This window comes from Heterodontus francisci, chromosome 19 (genome assembly GCF_036365525.1).
Source record: "Heterodontus francisci isolate sHetFra1 chromosome 19, sHetFra1.hap1, whole genome shotgun sequence".
Taxonomy (NCBI): domain Eukaryota; kingdom Metazoa; phylum Chordata; class Chondrichthyes; order Heterodontiformes; family Heterodontidae; genus Heterodontus; species Heterodontus francisci.
In genome coordinates, this window is record NC_090389.1 from 84,074,159 (window position 1) to 84,100,619 (window position 26,461).

The 26,461-nt window shown below is 43.4% G+C and overlaps 1 protein-coding gene across 6 annotated transcripts in view; it reads left to right on the forward strand.

Moving 5' to 3' along the window:
- LOC137380261 (uncharacterized) overlaps positions 1 to 24,809 on the forward strand; it is a 75,531-nt gene extending 50,722 nt beyond the window's left edge. For all 6 annotated transcript variants that reach the window (XM_068052137.1, XM_068052140.1, XM_068052135.1 and 3 more), the window contains 5 exons: positions 2,565 to 3,083; positions 9,855 to 9,944; positions 14,696 to 14,983; positions 16,276 to 16,356; positions 20,761 to 24,809. In XM_068052137.1, the coding sequence (XP_067908238.1) occupies positions 2,565 to 3,083; positions 9,855 to 9,944; positions 14,696 to 14,983; positions 16,276 to 16,356; positions 20,761 to 21,182 (1,400 nt within the window). In that variant the 3' untranslated portion in view covers positions 21,183 to 24,809. The remainder of the gene's footprint in view (positions 1 to 2,564; positions 3,084 to 9,854; positions 9,945 to 14,695; positions 14,984 to 16,275; positions 16,357 to 20,760) is intronic.
- The last annotated feature ends 1,652 nt before the right edge of the window (positions 24,810 to 26,461 follow it).

Genomic DNA, 26,461 nt, shown 5'->3' on the forward strand with positions numbered 1-26,461 from the left:
CTGACAAGCTGGGAAGGCTTTTACCAGTGAAACTGAGAAGCTGCAACCAGGGCCATTGAGAGACTGTTGTTCAAAGCATTTCTTCTCTCAAACATTGCTATCACTGCTTGACAGGTGATTGCCATCTTGTTGGACGACACTTTATCTGTTGAGTATTTCACTCACCTTCAGCTGTACTTCCCTGCTGCCAGCCTTTACCTCAGCATGGGAGCAGCTTATGCAGCTCCACCTTGCACCACTGATGAGGGACAAGAGCAGAGGCCACAACAATCGGCAACTGCTCCAGTAGCAGCAGGAGCAACACCAACACCTTCTCCTCAGCCGCGTGCCCCTCCAGCTGGAAGGAAGTGAGACCCTCAACACAGGGTTTACAGGCAGAGGATCAGCTCTCCCCACATGTGTAAGCACCAGTGCCTCAGGAGGTTCAGACTCTCATGGCAGGTCACAGCTGACATCTGGATCCTCGTGCAGCAAGACCTTCTTCCCAGTGGAGCAGGTGAGCATGCATTACCAGTGACCAATGAGGTGCCTGTCATTGGAGGGCCACCCCCTCCCCGAGGTCTCTGCTTCTTACCAGATTGTGTTCTCTCTTCCTCTGCAAGGAGGGAAAGCAGAGAGGTGTGAATGTTCATAATGGCTTGCGTGGAGAGGAACTGTGAGGTGAGGGTGTGAGAGGGCAATAGGCTGAGGGTCAGTGTGAGTGTTGGCTGCCCAGAGAAAGGAATGAGTGCAGCTGTAAGGTTGTGTTGTTCTGAGGGATGCTGTGCTGGATGTAAATTAGATAAGATAGGGGTGGTTTATGCCCCCTTCAAAGGTGGGAACAGACAAAGCTTGTTGTGAATTGACTTTATTGAGATAAACTATTTGGCACAAATTCCGGCAGTGATTAACAGTCTAACACCGATAATACTACCAGTATCAGAAACTGGAGGGTAAACGCATGACTAGTTTCTTTTGCAGCTTTGGGGCCCTCAGGCTTTTTCAGTGTGTGTGTGTCTCTCTCTCTCTCTCTCTCTCTCTCTCTCTCCCTCTCTCTCCATAGAACCATAGAACCTCTCGTAGTTTCTCTTGTCTCTTGTTGGTCAAAGATTCTCTGCCGTACAGTGACATAGACAAGACTTCTTTTATTCTGGCAGCTTTCTAATTAACCCTCCCTTCTTCCAATCATTGATTAGTCTTGTATTCAAGGATGCCTTTCTTAACCAACTAAGGATCATTTTGTGATGGTTGCTATTCTTTTGGATTTACGTAAGTAATACCCCTTTGTGTTAACTACTTTATCTCCATGCTTTTACATTTCATGGTCTCTTATCTCATTGCGAGACAAATCTACATTCTGTTCTCACAAAGCTGTTTTCACTGCCTGCTCTCAAGGTCTCATCATTTTACTGCAAGTAAGCATTTTGGAATTTGATGTAATTTCCCAGAATTCCTCTAACTTGACATCTTGTCTATACTGTGCCCTATTTCCTAAGTTTTCCCACTTTATCATACTAATAAAGCTAAATGTTGGTTTATGATAATATGTTAGTTGTTAGTTGATAATAGCTAGATTTTAACAATTAGTATTCTGGTTAGTAACTTTTTAGTAACCTAATAATCTACAAGGAGAATGCTGGGAAAGTCAGAGTGTGGGACTTGGCACCTGAAAATGTTGTGCCATTCACCTTTCCTGCTCTCCTGAGGTCTTGGATCCTCTTGGTGGACTGTTTACAGGTTGGAGGGACTACACATCTGCTGCTGACTTCCTTGGCCACTTCCATCCATGCCTACTTGGTTGGAAGCTTGTTGTATTCCTCCCGTCCTTTGAAGGACTCACCTTACTGTAGCCTCTCAGATCCTGCAGCAGGATATCCAGGTAGGAATGAGAGACCGGGGGAGGCAGCACCGGTGAGCCTTTGTACCCCATATTGTGGTCCCTTCAATTAAAAACCCTTCCTTTCATAAAAATGAATCTGTCATCCCTCCCACTCTCCCTGATTGGTCAGGAAGTGGGATGATAACACTGTGGCTCAGGGAAAGAACCGTGACAAAGCTCGCCAGCTAGTAAAACAGTACAGAAAATTCCACTCATAGTGTTTGACTTTATATTTTTAGGGAGGTGGTGGTGTAGTGGTAGTATCACTGGACTAGCAATCCAGAGTCCAGGCTAATACTCTAGGGACATGGGTTCAAATCCCACCACGGCAGATGATGAAATTTGAATTCAATTAATAAATCTGGAACTAAAAAGCTAGTCTAATGGTGACCATGAAACCATTGTCGATTGTTGTAAAAACCCCTCTGGTTCACGAATGTCCTTTAGAGAAGGAAATCTGCTGTCCTTACCTGGTCTGGCCTACATGTGACTCTAGACCCACAGCAATGTGATTGACTCTTAACTGCCCTCTGAAATGGCCTAGCAAGCCTCTCACTTCAGGGGAAATGAGGGGCGATCAATAAATGCTGGCCTAATCAGTGACACCCACAAACAAATAAAAAATAAATTACTGTATCTCAGCAAATTAACTGTTTCACATCAATTAATTTTAACAAGATGTTTTTGTTTGTTTTGAACAAAACAGAAAAGAAAGTCAAGAAAACAAATCGAAAAGCAGTGTCTGGAGAAGAAACAAGAGAAAAGTCAGAACTTAGAGACTCTAGAGAGAAAAAAATATATAAGGCTTTCGAGGCTTCAGGAAACAAAGAAAAAGTATTGGAAGGATTAGAGACTCCAGACATAAAAATGAAGGGAATCCAGGATTTTGTGACTCCAGGGAAGAAAAGGAAGAGAATTCAGGATGTCAAGATCACCACAATGGAAATGAAGGATGTTCAGGAGTTGAAGATGCCAAGGAGGAAAACACACAAGTTTGAGCCTTCCGTGGAGAAGTTGCACACATCAGATCCTCATGCAGAAACATTGGGGACAAGTTTAACTTATGTGCCTCCTTTGAAGCAAATGAAGATCACCAGCTATTCTAAACATTTAAGGGAGGACAAGGTATCCCAGGAAATACATTCCCCAATGATGAAGGAGAAAGAGGTAACACAGCTAAAATTCAAGGAGGAAAGCACGCAATCAAAAAGGAGAAATCAAAAAGGTAAGTCTTATCTTACATTTTAAAGACTATTTTCATGAAATTTTGAGTTGGCAGTTGAGTGAAAGGAAGAAATTTAGCAGCATAAATATCTTGAAATTAATTTTTAAAAATCTGCAATCAGGATTGGAAAGTCATAGGAATTTGCTTCTTCACCCTCCACACCCAATGTTCCAGTTGTTTTTCAGACTACATCACAGCCTTGAGCTAGAAATGGGCACAAGCTGAATGATAGAATCATAGTATGACTACAGCACAGGAGGTGCTCCGCTAGAGCAATTTAACTAATCCCACTCCCCGCCCTTTCTCCCCTGCAAGTTTTTTCTCTTCAGGTGCTTATCCAATTCACTTTTGAAAGCCACCATTGAATCTGTCTCCACCAAACTCTCAGGCAGTGCATTCCAGATCCTAACCACTCGCTGCATAATAAAGTTTTTCCTCATGTTGCCTTTGGTCCTCTAACCTATCACTTTAAATCAGTGTCCTCAGGTTCTTGACCCTTCCACCAATGGGAACAATTTCTCTCTATCTACTCTGTATAGACACCTCATGATTTTGAACACCTCTATCGACTCTCCTTTCACACTTCTCTCAGGAGAACAATCCCAGCTTCTCCAACTTATCCATATAACTGAAGTTCCTCATCCCTGGAACCATTCTGGTAACTTTTTCCTGCACCCTCTATTATGCCTTCACGTCCTTCCTAAAGTGTGGTGCCCAGAATTGGATACAATGCTCCAGTTGAGGTCGAACCAGTGTTCATAACTTTATCATGACTTCCTTGCTTTTGTACTCTATGCCGCTATTTATAAAGCTCAGGATTCCGTTTGCTTTTTTTTAACCATTTTCTCAACTTGCCTGCCACCTTCAATGATTTTTGCACATGTACCCCCACGTCCCTCTGACCTGTTTAAAATGTTACCTTTTTTTGTTTGTATTGCCTCTCCTCGTTCTTCCTACCAAAATGCATCATGTTGCATTTTTCTGTGTTAAATTTCATCTGCCACGTGTCTGCCCATTTTGCCAGACTGTCTATGTCTTCTTGAAGTCTATCACTATCTTTCTCACAGTTCACTAAACTTCCAAGTTTTATGTTGTCTGCAAAAGATAGTCTGTACATCCAAGTCTAAGTCATTAACATATATCAAGAAAACCAGTGGTCCCATGGGGATCACCAGTGTATAAGATCCTCCAGCCCAAAAAACAACTGTTCACCACGAGTCTCTGTTTCCCATCACTTAGCCAACTATGTATCCATGCTGCCACTGTCCCTTTTATTCCATGATATTGAAGTGGTGATAGTAGCTGTCCTCAACGTGAAATCAACATTTGACTCTATCTGTCAGCATGGAATTCTAGCATAACTGAAGTTAATTGGAATCAAAGGGTAAAACCTGCATGGGATGTAATCATAGCAGTTGGAAAGGAAGATGGTTGTGGTGTCTCAGGCGAGTTATCACAACACCAAATGGGAGCAAATCAATTTGGAGGTATCCTATAGCTTGGGAATTGGTTGATGTGTAGGAGACAAAGTAGGGACATAGGTTTCATTCTCTAGTTGGTGGGATGTGCCAAGTCATATTTTGGATTGAGTTGTATATCCAAACTTGCAGGTGGCAAAAAGTTAGGTACAGTAAGGTGTGTGGATGGGAGTAAGCAGTTGCAAAGAAACATAGAGTGGGCAAAACTCTGATTGGGCAGGCAGTGTGGAAGGTCTGCCCGCTGTTCTTAATTGGCCGCCTCCCCAGCCTGCTGACTCTTATTTGCCTCCTCTTGACAATATCATGGGGGAAGTCCCGCCTCTAGCCCGAGCAGCTAGCCACCCAGAAACCACACCAATGATGGGACCTCCACTGCTGCGACGAAATCTCACCCAACATGTTGAGGAATCAACTAGCGAACAGGCTATTTTAGAGCTATTGTGTAATGAGACAGGGTTAATTACTAATTTTATAGAAAAGGATAGTGCAGAACAGTGACCATAATATGATAGATTTTCATATTAAGTTAGTGCTGTGCTCCAAAACTAGGCTCTTAAATTTAAACAAAGCCTATTTTGGAGGTTTGAGGGTCAAATTGGCTGACATAGTTTGGGAAATTAGATTAAAAGATAGATGGTGACAAATACTTAAAAAAATAATTCACAATTCCAGTGAGAAATGAAAAACTCCACTGGAGAACTATGTCTATCTCGAGAAGTTCAGGATAGTATTAGAGTTAAAAAAGAGGCTTACAATGTTGCCAAAAAGAGTAGTAAGCCTGAAGATTGGATGGGTTTTAAAAATCAGCAAAGGATGGCTAAGGAATTGATAAAGAGGGAGAAAATAACATTAAATGAGCAAGAAATGTAAAAACAGTTTGTAAAGTAAGAGATTAGTAAAGTCAACATGGGTCCCGCAGAGGCAGAGACAGGAGATATTATAATAGGGAATAAGAAAATGGCAGACGGTAAACAAATATTTTGTATCTGTCTTCATTGTAGAAGACACAAAGGACATACCCAAAATTGTGGAGAACCATGGGTCTAATGAGAATGAGGAACTTAAAGTAATTAATATTAGTAAAGAAAATGTACTCAGACAAAAAGCTGACAAATCACCTAGGCCTGATGACCTACACCCTAGGATTTTAAAAGAGGTGGCTGCAGAAATAGTGAATTCTTTGATTCTGATCTTCCAAAATTCCCTAGATTATCAAATGGTCCCTGTGGATTGGAAGGTAGCAAATGTAATCATGCTATTCATGGAAGGAGGGAGAGAGAAAACCAGTTAGCCTTACATCAGTACTAGGAAAAATGCCAGAATCTATTATTAAGAACTGAACTAGGGGGCATTGTTTTAAAATTAGGGGTCACCCTTTTAGGACAGAGATGAGGAGAATTTTTTTTTCTCAGACTTTGGAACTCCCTGCCTCAGAAGGTGGTGGAGGCGGGGTCATTGAATATTTTTAAGGCGGGGTAGATAGATCGTTGCTGGCAAGGGAATCAAAGGCTATCTGGGTAGATGGGAGTGTGGAATTCGAGACACAAACAGATCAGCCATGATCTTATTGAATGACAGAGCAGGCTCGAGGGACCAAATAGCCTACTTCTGCTCCTAATTCATATGTTCGTATGAAATAACAGGGCACTTTTAAAATCAAAATATATTTAGGCAGAGTCAACATGTTTTATGAAAGGGAAATTGTGTTTGACAAATTTATTAGTGTTTTTTTGCGGATGTAACAAGCAGGGTGGCTAAAGGGGAAGCAGTAGATGTACTGTATTTGGATTTGCAAAAGGCATTTGATAAGGTGCCACATAAAAGTTGCTGAGGGTAATACATTAGCATGGATAAAGGATTGGCTAACAGGAAACAGAGGGTTGGGATAAATGGGGCATTTTCAGGTTGACAAACTGGAACTAGTGGAGTGCCACAGGAATCAGTGCTGGAGCCTCAACTATTTAGAATCTATATTAATGACTTGGATGAAGGGACTTAGTGAATTGTAGCTAAATTTGTGGATGATACAAAAATAGGTAAGAAAGCATGTTGTGAGGAGGACACAAAGTGTCTGCGAAGAGATATAGATAGGTTAAGTGAGTGGCAAAAATGTGGGAATATGTGAGGTTGTCCAATTTGGTGGGAAGAATAGAAAAGCAGAATATTATTTAAATGGAGAGAGGTTACAGAATACTGAGGTACAGAGGGATCTGAGTGTCATTGTACATGAATCACAAAAAGTTAACTTGCAGGTGGAGCAAGGAATTAGGAAGGCAAATGGAATGTTGGCATTATTGCAAGGGGGATGGAGTATAAAAGTAGGGAAGTCTTTCTACAACTGTACAGGGTGTTGGTGAGTCCGCACCTTGAGTACTGCATCCAGCTTTTGTCTCCTTACTTAAGCAAGGATGTACTTGCATTGGAAGCAGTTCAGAGAAGGTTCACTCGGCTGATTCCTGGGATGAAGGGGTGTTCTCAGTGCAACCATCTTCAGCTGCTTCATCTATGATCTTTGCTTCATAGAATTATGGAATGATTACCATGCAGAAGAAGGCCATTCGGCCCATCGAGTCCGTGCTGGATCTCTGTAACAGCAATTTAGCTAGTCCCACTTCCCTGCCCTTTCTCTGTAACCCCGCAATTATTTCCCTTCAGGTGCATATCCAATTCCCTTTTGAAAGCCGCAATTGAATCTGTCTCCACCACACTCTCAGGCTATGCATTCCAGATAAAGCCTGGCTCGGGTATAAAACTAAAACCCGACCCGGGCCCGAACTGACAACAGCCAACCCGAACCCGACCTGGGCCTGAGTCCTTTAATTTTTTTAAATGCCCGACACGACCCGAAAATAACAAACATACTACTGAAACAGATAAAAATCGTAGATTAAAACGAAAACAATACGAAACAAAACAGTGCAGTCCAGCCCGACCCGACCCCGAATGCTGGACGCAGAATACAGACCCGACATGACCCGAACCTGACACATGTAGTCAGGTTTGGTCGGGTTCAGGTTGGGTAGCCAGGCTTTAATTCCATATCCTAACCACTCGCTGCGTGAAAAAATGCTTTCTCAAGTCACCTTTGGTTCTTTTGCCAATCACCTTAAATCTATGTCCTCTGGTTCTCCACCCCCTCCTCCAAAGGGAACAGTATGATCATAATGATATTGATCATAATGTCAGGAGTGACGTTGTTTACTGATGATGCCAGAGTGTACAGCTCCATTCACAACTCCTTCGTCATTAAAGTAGCCCATTGCAGCCTACAGCAAGACCTAGTTCACAATAAGTAGCAGGTAACAGTTGTCCCACTTGAACTAGAACAAGCAAAAGCACAATCATCTCCCTCTAGTTTTAATGATCATTAGCAACTTGTGATGTTGAGGGTGGGGAGGTGTGGAGGTGGAAGGCTGGGGGCTGGTCACCGTTGACCAGAAGCTGAACTGGATCAGGCATGCCAACACTCTAACTACAGGAGCAGCGGAGGGGCTGGATACGCTATGACTATTGTTTTACTTCTTGACCTTTCAAGTCATCACCACCATCTACAAGGCTCAAGCCAGGAGTGTAATGGAATACTCACCACTCACGAGGATGTATCCTGCTGCAGATGACTTGGTCATTATCACATTGTAGTTGTGGGACCTTGTCATTTTTCCCGACACTTCAAAAGTACTCCATTGGTTTTAAATCTCATGAGGACATCCTGAGGCGCTATATAAATCTTAGAGTCATAGAATGATGCAGCACAGAAAGAGGCCATTCTATAAATGCAATCCTTTCTTCTTTTGGAGGGCCAAAAAATAGAGATAATCCTTGGCCAATTAGGGAAAATAAAAAAATCCTGGAAAATTTCTATCCCACCCCCTTAGACGATCGAAACTTGTCTAGGAGATCACTCAGGCCTGGATTAATGCAAAACAGATTTGCAAGGATGATACTTTTTAAAGAAAAGGGAAAATATGATAATTAGGGGTGACCTTATAGAGATCTTTATAATTATGAAAGGATTTGATAGGGTCGATATACGGAAGATGTTTCCACTTGTGTGGGAGACCAAAACTAGAGAACACGAATGAGTATGGCGTCAAGGAGTCCTAGCAAAACTGGAGTCAATGAGAATCAGGGGGAAAACTCTCCGCTGGTTGGAGTCATACCTAGCGCAAAGGAAGATGGTGGTGGTTGTTGGAGGTCAATCATCTCAGCTCCAGGACATCACTGCAGGAGTTCCTCAGGGTAGTGTCCTAGGCCCAACCATCTTCAGCAGCTTCATCAATGACCTTCCTTCAACCATGAGGTCAGAAGTGGGGACGTTCGCTGATGTTTGCACAATGTTCAGCACCATTCACGACTCCTCAGATACTGAAGCAGCCCATGTCCGTATGCAGCAAGACCTGGACAACATCCAGGGTTGGGCTGATAAGTGGCAAGTAACATTCATGCCACACAAGTGCCTGGCAATGACCATCTCCAACAAGAGAGAATCTAACCATCTCCCCTTGACATTCGATGGCATTACCATCGTTGAATCCCCCACTATCAAGATCCTGGGGGTTACCATTGACCAAAAATTGAACTGGGGTAGCCATATAAATACCGTGGCTACAAGAGCAGGTCAGCGGCGAGTAACTCACCTCTGACTCCCCAAAGCACAAGTCAGGAGTGTGGTGGGATATTCTCCATTCGCCTGGATAGGTGCAGCTCCAACAACACTCAAGAAGCTCAATACCATCCAGGACAAAGCAGACCGCTTAATTGGTACCCGATCCATCACCTTCAACATTCACTCCCTCCACCACCAATGCACAGTGGCAGCAATGTGTACCATCTATGTGTGCAGCACTCAGTCAAAAGTTTCAAACTTATGTGCTCAAGTCTTGAAGTAGGGTTTCAATCCATGGCTGAGATGCAAGAGTGCTACCATTGGGGCAAGTTGAGTACAGGCATCTGTACACTGCAGGTACATCCTGAACACTGCCTGATTAGGACAATATTTTTAGCAAGTGATGGCTTTCTTACACAAGGGAAAAGCCTAGTATAAAGACTTGTCTTGCAGTTCTTCGGATAGATATTATCCAGTAGCAATCCTGGCATGAATCTTATACAATGGAAGTAAACACTGGGCCTTGGGACTTTGCCCTACATGATTTTCCATCCAATATCCTGTATATCTACCATTAGACACTGACCCCAAAATGTACTTTGTAAACAATATGTGGTGCAAAACAATGCTCATTATCAATTTTGCAAGAGCCTCTCCAATACACAAATGTTTTTATTCTTTTCACAGGACAAATAGACTTTGGTCAGGAAGCCTCAACATCAAAAATGATGGAACATACGCACATACAAGAAAAAACAGTCAGGAAAAGACCTACTGGTAAATTCAGCTTGTGCATCACAACATTCTCCGGAAGTCATGCAATATCCTAGGAGAGGCCAAAAAGGAAACAGATATAAACCTTAATACAAACTGTGAAAAATCCCTCTGCAACCCCCTTAGACGATCAAAACGAGTCTAGAGACCACTCTGGCCCTGATTAATGTTACATGGCACCTACATTTTGTACGAGGTGATCTCTGCTGCAGCCAGAAGCAGGTTCAGCTCCCACTTGAAGGAATTCAGTGAATAAGCATTCACCGAAACCATTCTCATAAATCTTTTCTGTACCCTCTATAAAGCCTTCACATATTTCCCAAAGTGTGGTGCCCAGAATTGGACACAATACTTCAGTTGAGGCCAAACCAGTGTTTTTATAAACGTTCACCATAACCTCCTTGCTTTTGTACTCTATACCTCGACTGATAAAGCTCTGGACCCCATTTGCCTTATTAACAACTTTCTCAACCTCCTCTACCACCTTCAACGATTTGTGCACATACACCCCTAGGTCCCTCTGCTCCTGCACCCCTTTTAGAATTGCATCCTTTATTTTATATTGCCTCTCCTCTTTCTTCCGACCAAAATATATCACGTCACACTTCTCTGCAGTAAACTTCATCTGCCACCTGTCCGCCCATTCCACCATCCTCTCTATGTTCTCTTGAAGTTTATCACTGTCCTCCTCACAGTTCATAATATTTCCAAGCTTTGTGTCATCAGCAAATTTTGAAATTGTGCTCTGCACACTCAAGTCTAGGTCATTAATATAGATCAAGAAAAGCAGTGGTCCGAATACTGACCCCTGGGAAACACCATTGTGTAACATCCTTCATTCTGAAAAACCACTACTCTCTGTTTCCTGTCACTCAGCCAACGTTGTATCGATGCAGCCACTGTCTCTTTTATTCCGTATGCTTTGTGCTCGTTGACCAGCCTGTTATGTGGCACTTTGTCAAATGTCTTTTGGAAGTCTATGTACATCACATCACACGCATTACCCTTATTAACCCCCTTTGTTACCTCATCAAAAAACTTCATCGAGTTAGTTAAACATGATTTGCCTTTAACAAATCTATGCTGGCTTTCCTTAATTAATCCACACTTGTCCAATTGACTGTTAATTTTGTCCCAGATTATCGTTTGTAAAAGCTTTCCCACAACAAGGTTAAACTGAGTGGCCTGTAGTTGCTGGGTTTATCCTTACACCCTTTTTGAACAAGGGTGTAACATTTGCAATTCTCCAGTTCTCTGGCACCTCCCCTGTGTCTAAGGAGGATTGGAAGATTATGGCCAGTGCTTCCTCAATTTCCATCATTATTTCACTCAGCATCCTTGGATGTATCTTATCTGGTCCTGGTGACTTATCAACTTTAAGTACAGCCAGCCTTTCTAATATAAAAGCAAAATACTGCAGATGCTGGAAATCTGAAATAAAAACAAAAAATGCTGGAAGTACTCAGCAGGTCTGGCAGCATCTGTGGAGAGAGAAGCAGAGTTAACATTTCAGGTCAGTGACCTTTCATCAGAACTGGCAAAGGTTAGAAATGTAATAGGTTTTAAGCAAATAAAGCGGGGGTGGGGCAAAAAATAACAAAAGGGAAGGTGTTGATAGGGCAGAGGATCACAGAGAATAACTAACTAAAAGGTGATGGAGCAAAGGCAAAGGGTGTGTTAATGGTGTGGTGAAAGACAAGGCGTTAGTGCAGAGAGGGTGTTAAATGACGAAATAATGAACAGCCCTGGCCAAAAGCACAAACATGAAAAAAGTGGGCAGGCACATGGTAAAAAAATGAATGATGAAACTAAAATAAAATAAAAATAAAAAATAAAATAAAAAATAAAAAAGGGGGGCCCATCATGCTCTGAAATTATTGAACTCAATGTTCAGTTCGGCAGGCTGTAGTGTGCCTAATCGGTAAATGAGATGCTGTTCCTCAAGCTTGCGTTGATGTTCACTGGAACATTGCAGCAAGCCCAGAACAGAGGTGTAGGCATGAGAGCAGGGGAGTGTGTTGAAATGGCAAACAACAGGAAGCTCAGGGTCATGTTTTCAGACTGAGTGAAGGTGTTCCACAAAGTGGTCACCCAACCTGCGTTTGGTCTGCCCAATGTAGAGGAGACCACATTGTGAGCAGTGAATACAGTATACTACATTGAAAGATGTACAAGTAAATCGCTGCTTCACCTGAAAGGAGTGTTTGGGGCCTTGGATAGTGAGGACTGAGGAGAGAGGAGGTAAAGGGGCAGGTATTACACTTCTTGTGATTGCATGGGAAGTGCCATGGGAAGGGGACGAGGTGTCAGGGGTAATGGAGGAGTGGACCAGGGTGTCGTGGTGGGAATGGTCCCTTTGGAATGCTGACAGGGGAGGGGAGGGGAAGTAGCATTTGGTAGTGGCATCATGCTGAACTTGACGGAAATGGCGGAGGATGATCCTTTGGATGTGAAGGCTGGTGGGGTGGAAAATGAGGACAAGGGGAACCCTGTCGTGGTTCTGGGAGGGAGGGGAAAGGGTGAGAGCAGAGGCGTGGGAAATGGGCCAGACACAGTTTAGGGCCCTGTCAGCCACAGTGGGAGGGGAAATCCTGGGTTGAGGAAAAAGGAAGATTCTTTCGCCATTTAATACCCCCTCTACACTAACGCTTTGTCTTTCACCACACCATTAACCCTTTGCCTTTGGTCCATGACCTTCTGGTCAATTATTCTCTGTGACCCTTGGCCCTATCAACACCTTTCCTTTTCTTATCTTTTGCCCCACCCCTGCTTTATTTGCTTAAAACCTATTACATTTCTAACCATTGCCAGTTCTGATGAAGGGTCACTGACCTGAAACGTTAACTCTGTTTCTCTCTCCACAGATGCTGCCAGACCTGCTGAGTATTTCCAGCATTTTTTGCTTTTATTTCTGCCTTTCTAATACATCCTCTTTATCACTTTGTAGCCCATCCAGCGTCTCAATTACTTTATCTTTCGCTATGACTTTGGCAGCATCTTTTTCCTTGGTAAAGACAGATGCAAAGTACTCATTTAGTACCTCAGCCATGCCCTCTGCCTCCATACATAAATCCCCTTTTTGGTCCCTAATCAGTCTCACCTTTCCTTTAACCACTCTTTTACTATTTATATGCCTATAGAAGACTTTTGGACTCCCTTTTATGTTAGCTGCCAGTCTCTCCTTATACGCTATCTTTGCTTACCTTTTTAGTTTTTTTTTCACTTTCCCTCTGAACTTTCTATATTCAGCCTTGTTTTCACTTGTACTATCTACCTGACATCTGTTATATGCACTCTTTTTCTGCTTCATCCTACTCTCTATCTCTTTCGCCATCCAGGGAGCACGGGCTTTGTTTGTTCTCCCTTTCCACCTCATGGTAATGCATTGCGACTGTATTCAAACTATCTCCTCCTTAAAGCAGCCAATTGTTGCTTTATAGTTTTGCCTGCCAATCATTGTTTCCAATTTACCTGCACCAGATCCATTCTCACCCACTGAAATTGGCCCTTTCCCAAGTCAAACTGTTCCAAGTGCCCTATCCCACTTTAAATTTCCTTCCTCCAATATTTGCCAAGGAAATCCAACTTAGAAACACTGAGGAACACTTCCTTAGAACTTTTACACACAAATAACCATAGGAAGCAGACAGAAAGAAATTAGAACTAACAATGCTGACTGATTGTGCTCCTCCTTTCCCACAGACAGCGTGGACAATTTTTTATATTTAGAGATACAGCACTGAAACAGGCCCTTCGGCCCACCGAGTCTGTGCCGACCATTAACCACCCATTTATACTAATTCTACACTAATCCCATATTCCTACCACATCCTCACCTGTCCCTATATTCCCCTACCACCTACCTATACTAGGAGCAATTTATAATGGCCAATTTACCTATCAATCTGCAAGTCTTTTGGCTGTGGGAGGAAACCGGAGCACCCGGAGGAAACCCACACAGACACAGGGAGAACTTGCAAACTCCACACAGGCAGTACCCAGAATTGAACCCGGGTCGCTGGAGCTGTGAGGCTGCGGTGCTAACCACTGCGCCACTGTGCTGCCTCAATTGTTAGGTTAGCACAGATAACTTGGGGACCAAGTCATCTTTACAGTGTAGTGCTACACTTGGTGGTGCATTGGTCCTCTGCATGGTGCAGGGTTTCAAATTGGAGTTGCAAGGAGTTCCCAAGAGGTCCCAAAGTAATCAGATTTCTGCCTGCTTCATCTGATTTCTAAATTTTTCTGTATTGAATTTACTAGTTTATTATTTCTGTTTCTGTATATCAATAAAACACATCTTTGGCAATGATAGCACTGTTTTCCTTTGGGCAGCTGAAGGCAGGAAGTTCATGGGAATAAGTCTGGCAATTAATCAGCTCCACTACACAAGTATAATATAGTATTGATTTTAATCCAGAGTGCTGTCTGTATCCATTGCAGTCATAGCAACAACATCAATATCAGGAAGTCAATGCTTTGCGGTTCAAGCAGAACTCACTATCAAACAGTCACTCCTCATGGGCAATTATAAATGTAAACATATTGGATGTAATATAGTTCAGCGTGGCAATGAGTTAACTGTATTTTGCAGATAGTGAGCAAGATGTTCTTTATCAAAATGTTAACCGTTGAGTCTGTAATGGTCCTTGCGTCGATATCCGCAGGGACAGCCAATGACCATTTTAGTTGATATCATCTTGTTTCTGTAACTTATTCAAGCATTTGATTAATTGATGCTTGTTCTGTTTCAGATATGGATAGCAACGTGACAACCCAACAGCTCAAAAGTTTAGCTAAAAACCTAGGCCATTGGTGGAAGAACCTAGCAACAGAAGGCCTGGGAATGAGTAAGAATGTTATACGGCAAATGGAATTGGATAAGACAGGCCCCAAAGACAGAGCATTGGAAATATTAATGGGTTGGAAAAAACAAGAAAAACATAATCCGACAATAAGGAACCTCATTGATGTTCTAAATAAGGCGAAAATCAGCTCTGATTTATGGGAGTTTCTTAATCCTGAAACTGATGCTTTTAAAGGTAGCTCACATATATAAGGATAATAAATAACTCAACATCTATTCAGCTTGATTCTGTTTACATAGCCTTCTTTCAAACTGCTTTATTACCTAGGTAAATCAGTACGTTGGTCACACTCTTAAGCTATTTGTTGTCAATCTTTACAAGCTCATCAGGACTATACACTAAAGAGAACCAAGTAGATTCAGATTATGTTTCCAGGAGTGGGGGAGGGATATAGAAACATAGAAAATAGGAGCAGGACAAGGCCATTCGGCCCTTTGGGCCTGCTCCGCCATTCAAAAAAGATCATGACTGATCGTCTAATTCAGTGCCCTGTTCCCGCTTTCTCCCCATATCCCTTAATCCCTTTGGAATTAAGAAATATATCTATCTATATCTTTATAAGTTGGGAATTATTATTGGGAATCTCTGTGAATAAATGTTTTGTGATTCAAAAGACTGTATGTTATATTAATGGGGGTGCAAGTTGTATCCTTAGATACATGTATCCCTAGAAGGAGCCTTAGGCACACTCCTGGATGCTGCAATGGGAAGACATTAGGGTTGGTGCTCTGAAAGAAAGGATCAAATGGGCTGCAGAGCCTTCTTCATCTAAATCTAGATCTTTGTTGTAAACATTTCTAATTTTATAAGGAGCTGTTGATCAAGTATGTATTGCAGAAGTGAGTAGGACAGAGGAACATAAGAACATAGGAATAGGAGTAGGCCATTCAGCCCATCGAGCCTGCCCTGCCATTCAATATGATCATGGCTGATCATCCATTTCAATGCCTTTTTCCCACACTATCCCCATATCCCCTTATGTCATTTGTATTTAGAAATCTGTGCATCTCTGCTTTTGGCATGCAGCCCGGGTGTGCGGGCCGCCTATTTTTTGCCTGCCTTCGATTTCGTTTGCGTTTTGTTCCATGACATCTTTGTCATTTAATCGCTTCCACCCTATGCCCTATCACAGCCCTTCCCTTTTGTTTCCTCCCCACACCCTCCTCCCCCCTTTCACTTGTGCAAAATCTATTACATTTCTAACCTTTGCCAGTTCTGATGAAAGGTCACAGACCTGAAACGTTAACTCTGTTTCACTCTCCACAGATGCTGCCTGACCTGCTGAGTATTTCTAACACTTTCTGTTTTTATTTCAGGTTACCAGCATCCGCAGTATTTTGCTTTTATTTAAGTAGCATGAAAACCTTGTTAAAAAGCAATTGCCATTGTAGTATTGAAAATCCTCCATCCTGTTGTGTGCATCATTAACTACAAGTAAATTTAGAAGATATTTTGCTTTGTTATAGATATACCAGTGACCAATAAGAGCTCCAAAAGGAAGCACGAAGCAAAACGTAAGCTGATAGTACCGAAAACTGAAAGGCCAGGTAAGCTTACTTTTTAAAAGTGTAAGGTTTTTAGCTTCTCTGGGATTGAAATTACTCTTTTTTGTTCTATCATATTCTCTGTCTCCCTTGTCATCCAAGGAGCCCTGGCTTTGGTTCCCCTACCTTTCACCCTTGTTGGAATGCACCTAACCTGTACCTGAAACATCTTCTCCTTAAAGATCACCCATTGTTCCATTATAGTTTTTCCTGTGAATCTTTGGTTCCATTTTACTCTGGCTAGATCCCCTCCTCATCCCATTGAAGTTAGCCGTCTTCCATTTTAGAAGCACTATTTTAAATTGTTCCGTTCTCTTCTCCATAACTAAGCTAAACCTTATGAAACAGTGATCTCTCACAGGCACTTGGCCCACTTGGTCCACCTCATTCCCCAGCACCAGATCCAGCAATGTCTCCTTCCTAGTGGGGCTGAGAACACACTCATCAAGGAAGTTCTCCTGAATATGTTCAGAAATTCTTACTCCTTCCTTCCCTTTACTCTAATATTATTCCAATATTTGGGTGATTAAAGTCTCCCAATATCATCACTCTATAATTCTTGCACGTCTCTGTGATTTCCCTGCAGATTTGCTCCTCCACCTCTCTTTCACTATTTGGGGGCCATAGTATACTCCCAGTAGCGCTATCATACCCCTTTGGCTTCTCAACTCAAGCCAAATGGATTCTGTCTTTGCCCCTTCAAAGACATCCTCTCTTTCCAACACTACAATGTCTTCTCTAATCAGTACTGCCACTCCACCTTCCCTTTTTCTTACCCTATCTTTTCTGAACACTTTGTATCCTTGAATACTAAGCACCCAGTCCTCACCAATTTTAGCACATTTCTTTTATTGCCACTATATCATATTCCCTCATTGCTATTTGTGCTTATAGCTCACCAACCTTATTCACCACTTGTGCATTTCCAAACATGTATTCTAAACCTGTCCTTGTATTCCTTGTAGTGCTTCTTAGTCTGCTCCTATCTAATATGGTAGTACTTCCTTCTCTTGTACTATCCAACGCTCTCATTCCATTATCCACCCTAAGCCTCTTTTCTACTTCTATATGTTGGTGCCCATCTCCCTGCCAATTTAGTTTAAATCCTCCCCAATCACACTAGTGAACCTCCCTGTGAGCACAATGGTGCAACCCATCCCTTTCGAATTGGTGCCTCCTGCCCCAGAACTGGTCCCAATGTCCCAAGAACCTGAAGCCCTCCCTCCTGCACCATGCCTCAAGCCATATACTGATCCTTCCTATCTTCCCATTTCTACCCTCGCTCACTTGTGGTACAGGGAGTAATCCAGAGATTACAACCTTCGAGGTCCTACTTTATAATTTCCTCCCTAGCTCCTGAAAATCTGACCGTAGGACCCCAATACCTGCTCTCTCTATATCATTGGTACTGTCGAGTACCACAACATCTAGCTCACTGCCGGGGATGCGGTGGTGTAGTGGTAATGTCACTGGACTAGTAATCTGGAAACCCAAGCTAATGCTCTGGGGACATGGAAGTTTGAATTCAATGAATAAATCTGGAATTAAAAAGCTAGTCTAATGGTGACCATGAAACCATTGTCGATTGTTGTAAAAACCCATTTGGTTCACTAATGTCCTTTTGGGAAGGAAATCTGCCGTCCTTACCTGGTCTGACCTACGTGTGACTCCAGACTCAGCAATGTGGTTAACTCTGAAATGGCAAGCCACTCAGTTTCTCAAGGGCAAATAGGGATGGGTAATAAATGCTGGCCTAGCCAATGACGTCCACATCCCATGAAAGAATTAAAAAAACCTCCCCTCCCCCTGAAGAATATTCTGCACCCTCTCTGTGATGTCCTTTACCCCGGCAACAGGGAGGCAACGCACCATGCGGGACTCACGAAGCCAGTTACAGAAATGCCTGTCTGTCCCCCTAACTATGGAATCTCTGACAACGGCTGTAGTCGCTTGCCCATTGATGCCATGGTCTTGACTGCACATATTCATGGTGTTGTCAATCCCAGCAGTCTCCAAAGCTGAGTAATGGTTTGAAAGTGGCACACACCCTGAAGACTCATGCTTCTTCTGGATGGTCACCCATCTACTATTCTGAACTCCACTGCCTGTGGGAAGACCTCCTCCTAGAATGTATGATCCAGGAAACTCTCATCCTCCCTGATGCTCCTCGGTGACTCCAAGTGCCTCTCAAGCTCGGAAACTCCGAGCTCCAGCTGAAGCAGTTGGAGACACTTCCTACACATGTGGTTCCCCCAAGACACATGAAGTTTCCTGAAGTTCCCGCAGGAATTACAAGGAACAGGTCTCAGCTGCCCACGCATGAACTAAAAAAATCTGTTCCCTCTTTTAGAATCCAGTTATTACCTTGTATAAACTATTAATTTTAGTAAACGCCTCTAGACCTGCTCTGTGCTAATACTCTTTATTAATTCCCTTACTGTTATACTCACCCCGAATGAAATGTTATTAATTAGTTTAGCAAGCTAAGCTATAAATTTAATACAGTATTTTACAGTTTTCCAGTTCTGGTTTAAATCATTGCTCTGGTTTTAGAAAAAGACCTAATACTCACTAACTAATCACCTATCTGCTGTCTTCTGAAGTCACTCCTTGCTTTTTTGGGAATACATCAATCATGTCTGCACCGTTTCCCTGCTTACTCTCCTCCTCTGACACTACTGCCGGTGTCTCCAATCAGGTCTGCATGTATCAGTGCTGGCAAGTCCTCAACAATGCTAGGGCCCTGATCCTTGCTGAGGCATCAGTAAGTACCCAGAGCACACATTCCTCCAAGGTTCAGGAACAGCGGGTACCCTCAGGCTCCTCAGCTGGTATGTCCCTAGAGGCCTGTCATGAGGGTCTGGCATTACACTCACATTGTCAAAGTGAAGAAGGTCATTGAACCTTTTCTGGCACTGGACCCAGTTCCTCCTCACCACAATTCACCTGCTAATGGTCTCAGCAAACTCGATCCGTGCCTGCTTGATTTGGGAGGGTGGCCTTCTCCTGCTACCCTCTGGAAAGTGGACCTCCCTCCTCTCCCTCACTGCCTCAAGTAGGACCTCCAGGTCAGCATCTGCAAAGCGAGGGGCAGCCCTTCCTCTGCCTTTCCTCTTCCTTGCCTGCTGTTGCAATTCACCGAGAAAACAAGAGCTACAGTAATGGCTACCTTGGACTGTTTAAATCGGTCCCAGATCACTTGGTCCGGCCTCCATTAATTAGCCCCCCAACCCACCCGCCAGCCGATTAACAGGCTGCCCCAATGAAAACCAGGGCCTGTGACTGCTTCCCCAACCCCCCTCAGCGTGGGATCGAATCGCGACCCCGGAAGGAAAATCAGGCCCCATGTTTTATGTCTGAGCCTGATCAATGACTCCAGGTCATTTTCTAAAGACAATGGATGGTTGGAGTTAAAACAATGTGAGATCGACTTCCCCCTTATACTGATGTGCATATAATACTACTTCACATCACAAAACTGTCTGCATAACTGTAGCTAAAGAGATCAAAAATAGATTAGACTTGTGGAAAGTAATTAGGACATGTTATGAAAGTTCCTTAAACAATATTCTGGTTCTGGGTACTGCCTGTGCGGAGTTTGCAAGTTCTCCCTGTGACCGCGTGGGTTTCCTCCGGGTGCTCCGGTCTCCTCCCACATGCCAAAGACTTGTGGGTTGATAGGGAAATTGGCCATTGTAAATTTCCCCTAGTGTAGGTAGGTGGTCTGAGAATTGAGGGAAGGTGGGGATGTGAGAGGGAAATGGGATTAATGTAGGATTAGTATAAATGGGTGGTTGATGGTCTGCACGGACTCGTTGGGCCGAAGGGCCTGTTTCGGTGCTGTATCTCTCTATGACTCTATGACTAATATACAATTGCTCCATTTAGGCTCCATACTATAGAAGGCTTTATAAAGGGTACAGCACAGATTCACTAGGATGCTGCCTGGTATGAGGAAATACAAATATGAAGGAAGACTTGAAAATTTGGATCTTTTTTATTTGTTAGAGGAACTCATATTATGAAGCAATGTGTTAGAATTTTAAAAAAAATTTGGAGGGATGGAACAGGATAGAAAGAAGCAAACTGTTTCCCGTAGTCGAGGTGGTCACAGATACAGAATTAAATGTAAGAGATGTACAACAGAGGGCAAGAAAACTTCTTTCTATAGAGTTATGAGGTGCGAAATTCACTTCCAGTGTTAGTAGTTGAGGCTTAAACTTTGTCAGCATTCGAGATTAGATTGAATAGGTGGTTGAAAGGAAAAGGGTTGAAGGGATATGGGAATGAGGTGAGTAAATGTGATCAAAGCTATTTTCGTGCGTGGTTGCAACCCCCTCTGTGCTCCTGTGAACTACTCTGCTAAAGGAATCCATTATTGACGTCCTGTCCTGCTTTATATTTCAGAAAAACAGGGAAAAACATTTGAAGTTGTCTTACTCAGCATGTTGAACAATAAGCCGAAGAAATGTTACGGATGCAGCAAGAAACTCCTTGATGCGACAAACCCAGACTTGATATTGAGAACACAGGACGTTCGAGAATACTACGGCCCTTGTCGACAGAGGCATCGTGCTTCCCAGCCATCTAATGTGTACTTTCATTTGCTTAAGAAATGTGTAGAGAAGAAGTATGGGTTATTGAATCAACATAATGTCATTGTACCAAATGAGGTGTTGATTCTTTTGACTAGCATCCAGCTCACAACCCTAAAAAACATGAATATCATCCACGATGCTGGAGACAAAAAATCCAAACACGAAATAGAGAAACTTGAACATGCTACGTCAGCCCAATATAAGAAAGAAGAGGTAAAAACCTTTGTCTAGTCCCCAGTCCCACTCCTCAATGTTAGCAGATGATATTCCTATGGTCTAATCTTCAGCGTTATTGGGATAGTGGCAGAAACAAAGCAAGGAATGAGTCAAGGCGTATCTGTGCTCAGCATTTTTGAGCATCAAATGGGTGGTAACATGATGAAAATTAGAAAACAGAACTTACACTGAGGACTGAATTTTTCCAGCCCTGTGGAGACAGAGCTGGAGGTGGGGAACCAGGGAAATTGCAGTGAGATGTGTTGGGATGGCTCCCCGATACATTCTCACCTCTGGGAGACTTTCCTGGGGTGGGCTGGGAAGAAGGTCAGCTGCACGATCCAAGAAGGCAAGGCAACCAATTGGTCCAATTAAAGCCCCATTATGAGCTGGCATCGGTATTTTACTGACAGCCGGGCAGCCCTCCCAGTGTGTGCACAGGCCGCCAGCTCAATCAAGATGGCCTCCCAGCAGTAGGCCAGGGGGTCATCGAAGCCGGAAGTTTCATGCCCCAATGACGTGGCCACGGGGATGAAAGGCTGCAGCCCCACCCATGAACAGTCCTGTGGAGGGGTTTCCCCTCCATCCTGATGTCCCTACTGGATTCGGGCCTCCTAGTTCATGAATTCTATGAAGGCAGGTTGAGGCGCCCTCACGCTCACTTGTCTGCCTCAGCAGCGCCCACCTCTTTGGGTGGGGGTGCCAGCCTGACATTGCTGCCAGCCCACTGATTGGGCCTGCAGCATCGCGAGCCCACCTGCCATCCTTAAAAGGATGGCGAGCACGAAGGTGGCCAATTAGGAGGCCCCCTCCTGGAAGGTTGCACTGGCAGGAACACTGACAACATGAGTGGATTCCTAACCCCCATGTGGGCCTGATGCCCATTGGAAAATCCAGCCCTGGGTTTCAGTGGGATGCCCACCCGTTTGGACTGGGCCCTGATTTAGGTGGCCAGTGTTCTTGCTGGGAACAGGCAGGAAGAACGAAAGAATGACAGACTTGCATTTTTGTAACACCTTTCATGGCCTCAACCTGTCCCAAAGCCCTTGACAGACAATGAAGTAGTTTTGAAGTGTAGTCACTGTTGTCATATAGGAAACTCAGCAGCCAATTTCCACACAGCAAGCTCCCACAAAAGTAATGAGATAATGACCAGATAATCTGTTTTTGTGGTTTTGGTTCAGGGATATATATTGATCAGGACACCAGGGAGTTTTACCTTGCTCTTCTGCGAGAAGTGCCATAGGATATTTTATGTCCACCTATGAGGAGAGATGTGGCCTCAGTTCAGCATCTCATCTGAAAGACAGCACCTTTGACAATGTAGCACTCCTTCACTGTGCTGGAGTGTCAGTCTCTGGAGTGAGAATGAACCCACAACCTTCTGACTCAGAGGCGAGAATGTGACTAAAAGAGCCAAAGCTCTAACACTTGGTGGCTGATAAATACAGCCCAGGCCTCATAACATGAGGTCAGGTAGCTCTTGTACATACATTGTTGGTGCTTTGGGTGGATTGATCACGACATGGTAGGAGCAACAAGGCCAGAATCCGGGACAACAGCAGTCAATAAAGGGTTGTGGGATGATTGTTCTGCTCTGGGTGGTTTTCCATTTTGAAAGAAAGGGACAGTGGGCATAGGCCATGGAGAACAAGCTGGCATGTTTTGTTTCAAAATTGAGGTTTCTCTTTCAGTGCTCCTTCCAAACCAGTTCCCGAGTCTCCAACTCTTAACTCTCTTCCTGGCAACTGTCTGAAGTTGAACCAAACTGTTCACAACCTTGCTGTCATATTTAACTCTGAGATGAGCTTTCAACAATATATTCACGCCATCATGGGGAGGTGGTGGCGTACTGGTATTGTCACTGGACTAGTAACCCAGAGACCCAGGGTATTGCTCTGGGGACATGGGTTCGAATCCCACCACAGCAGAAGGTGGAATTTGAATTCAATTAATAAAAAATTTAAAGCTAGTCTAATGATGGCCATGAAACCATTGTCGATTGTTGTAAAAACCCATCTGCTTCACTAATGTCCTTTCGGGAAGGAAATCTGCTGTCCTTACCTGGTCTGGCCTACATGTGACTCCAGATCCACAGCAATGCGGTTGACTCTTACATGCCCTTGAAATGGCCTAGCAAGCCACTCAGTTCAAGGGCAATTAGGGATGGGCAATAAATGCTGGCCTAGCCTGCGATGCCCACATCCCATGAAAGAATTTTTAAAAAATTCAAACCACCTATTTCCAACTCTGTAACATCACCCAACTCTACCCCTGCCTCAGCTCATCTGCTGCTGAAACCTTCATCCGTGCCTTTCCTATCTCTCAACTTGACTATTCCAATGCACTCCTGGCTGGTCTCCCATATTCTACCCTGTGTAAAGTTAAGGTCATCCAAAACCATGCTGGTTGTGTCCTTCTCACACCAAGTCCCATTCACCCATCACCCCTGTGCTCGTTGACCGACATTGGCTCCGGGTAAAGCAAGGCCTCGATTTTAAAATTTTCATACTTGTTTTCAAATCCCTCCATGGTCTCGCCCTTCCCTATCTCGGTAATCTCCTCCAGCTTCGCAGCCTTCCCAGAAATCTGCGCTCCTCTAATATGGCCTTGTGAGCATCGCCGATTTTAATTGCTTCACCATTGGTGGCGGTGCCTTCAGCTGTCAAGGTCCTAAGCTCTGAATTCCCCCCTGAAACCTCTCCACCGCTCTTTCCTCCTTTAAGATGATCCTTAAAAGGTACCTTTTTTTTTAGAGATACAGCACTGAAACAGGCCCTTCGGCCCACCGAGTCTGTGCCGACCATCAACCACCCATTTATACTAATCCTACACTAATCCCATATTCCTACCACATCCCCACCTGTCCCTATATTTCCCTACCACCTACCTATACTAGGAGCAATTGCTAATGGCCAATTTACCTATCAACCTGCAAGTCTTTGGCTTGTGGGAGGAAACCGGAGCACCCGGAGGAAACCCACGCAGACACAGGGAGAACTTGCAAACTCCACACAGGCAGTACCCAGAATTGAACCCGGGTCGCTGGAGCTGTGAGGCTGCGGTGCTAACCACTGCGCCGCCCTGTTGTACCTGTTGGTCATCTGCCCTAATATCTCCTTATGTGGCTCCATGTCAAATTTTGCTTTGCAACGCTCCTGTGAAATGCCTTGGCATGTTTTATACATTATAGACACTATATAAACAGAAGTTGTTGAAGTTGTAGCTGGAGAATTTCTCAAGTATTCCTACACATTAATTTATTATTTTTTGAGGGCCCAATAATGAGCCTTGTATTCAGATTTTGCACAGTATCCTAAGTTTTTGATATGGCCACCTGCATTGCCTGGTCACCATATTATTGGTCATATTTCTTCATTCCTTGAACCTCATAACCAAAGCTATTCATAATCCAGCTGGTTGCTCCCTTCAAAAAAAATGATGCCTCCATCACCTCAGTGTAGTGTTCAATGATTTGATTGATCTGGGTTTGATTGCAATAGTCTGTTCACTGATCAGTGTTCACTGTGCTTGATTACTTAAGCCTAGTGTTTTTAAATTGAAACCAAAAGAGAGGCTGGAAGGTTCTAGTAAAACAGAGACTGTGTTCTGATAGAGACATTGTACTGGAATCTTGTAAGTGCTGAGATATTTTAAAGTACAGTAAATAAAGCTGTTGTTGATTTTGAACTGGTATCGTATCTGCATTGTTCTGAGATACATCCTGAATAATATCCAGAAACTGGCGAAAACATAACACTTAGCAATATGAGAACCATGGTGTTACATTGGGTGTTTGTTCATTAGTACTTGTCCTTTTCCAAGTAACCTTCAACCTTGTTCATAAGTTTATCTAGATTTTTTTTAAAGAATGTATTGATTAATGTGCTTTTGTTGAAAATCTATCTTGTTATGAGGTTTCCATATTTTTTGTTAAAACTTGAGAATCTATATTTTAAAAACTGAAAAGGATTTCATAGACATTGAATCATCTGGAGATAGCTGAACTTTGTGTGCGGTTATTTTTAAAAGGAAGGTCAACAAAAGGTTGACTGGTAAACAAGTTTTTACTGGAAGGCACATGATTTCAAGTAAACATAGCGGGGGGGGGGGGGGTTGTGTTGTGACAATGCAGGATTTATGATTATTATAGGACTTACCCGGAAAAAAATTTAGGCTGGAATTTTACACCCCCCCCCCCCAAAGGAGTGGGCTGGTGGTGGCGGTGGGGCGTAAAATGGAGCGGGAGGCTTGAGGGGCCCTTCCCAACCTGCTTCCACCTCCACATACTACATGGGGCAACGGTGTTGAGAAATGGCCCCCACCCCACCCCACCCCACCCCACCCCACCCCACGCCAATCAAGGCCCGTAAGTGACCAACTAATGGCCACTTAAGCACCTCTACCTGCCTCCAAGGGATTTTACGGTTCGCAGGCGGGCGGCCCAGGCCTGAGAAAAGCTGTCTGATAAAAGTAGGCGGCATTCTGACTGGCTGGGTGGGGGTGTGCTCCTGATTGGCCACCGCTGATGCCCCAACCACGCCCAACGGTGCACTACTCCTGCCTTGGTCATAACAAGTTTACCTATCCACCAAATGCTTGGGGAAAACTCTTCAAATCTTGTCTGAGATTTGTTAATTTTGTACTCACAAAAGCCATGGAAAGGGTAGCGAAGATTCACTGGAATGATATCAAGATGGAGAGCTTATAGTTACATAGTAAAATTTAGGATTGTTTGTAGGTAAGTTGGATGCTTCAGAATAGCACACAGAGCATTATAGTCACACATGCTAAAAATTTATACCTGAGCTCACAAATCCAGAAAGACACCTTTAAATGGCTGCATTAAGTTTGAAACAAAGCATCATTGGTTGATTTTTTTTCATCATAAATTTGAATTATTGATCATACTTGATCCTTTGGCTAAATTTAGTGCATCTATTTTTAATCTGTTAACATATATCCTGATCAATCATTGAAAACGCTTCCTTTAGCATGATTGAGTTGGTATTGTATTCTAGGCATTTTTCTCAGCGAGAAATAAATAAAATCAATGTTTTAGCTCATTTGATCATTTTCTGAACTTGTATCCTCTGAAATCAGGTTCAGTAGTGTTAATCATAGCTTAGAGGGGGTATTCTTTCGATTTGGGCAGCAGTTTGTAAGAAGATCTGCGCACAGCCCAGGCCGATTGTGACAAAAATTGAAATCTTGTCATGGCAAAACACGAGTCAAAATGGATTCTGTTGTTCTTAAAACTCAAAATGGCCAACGGGCTTTAATCCATCTGAAAA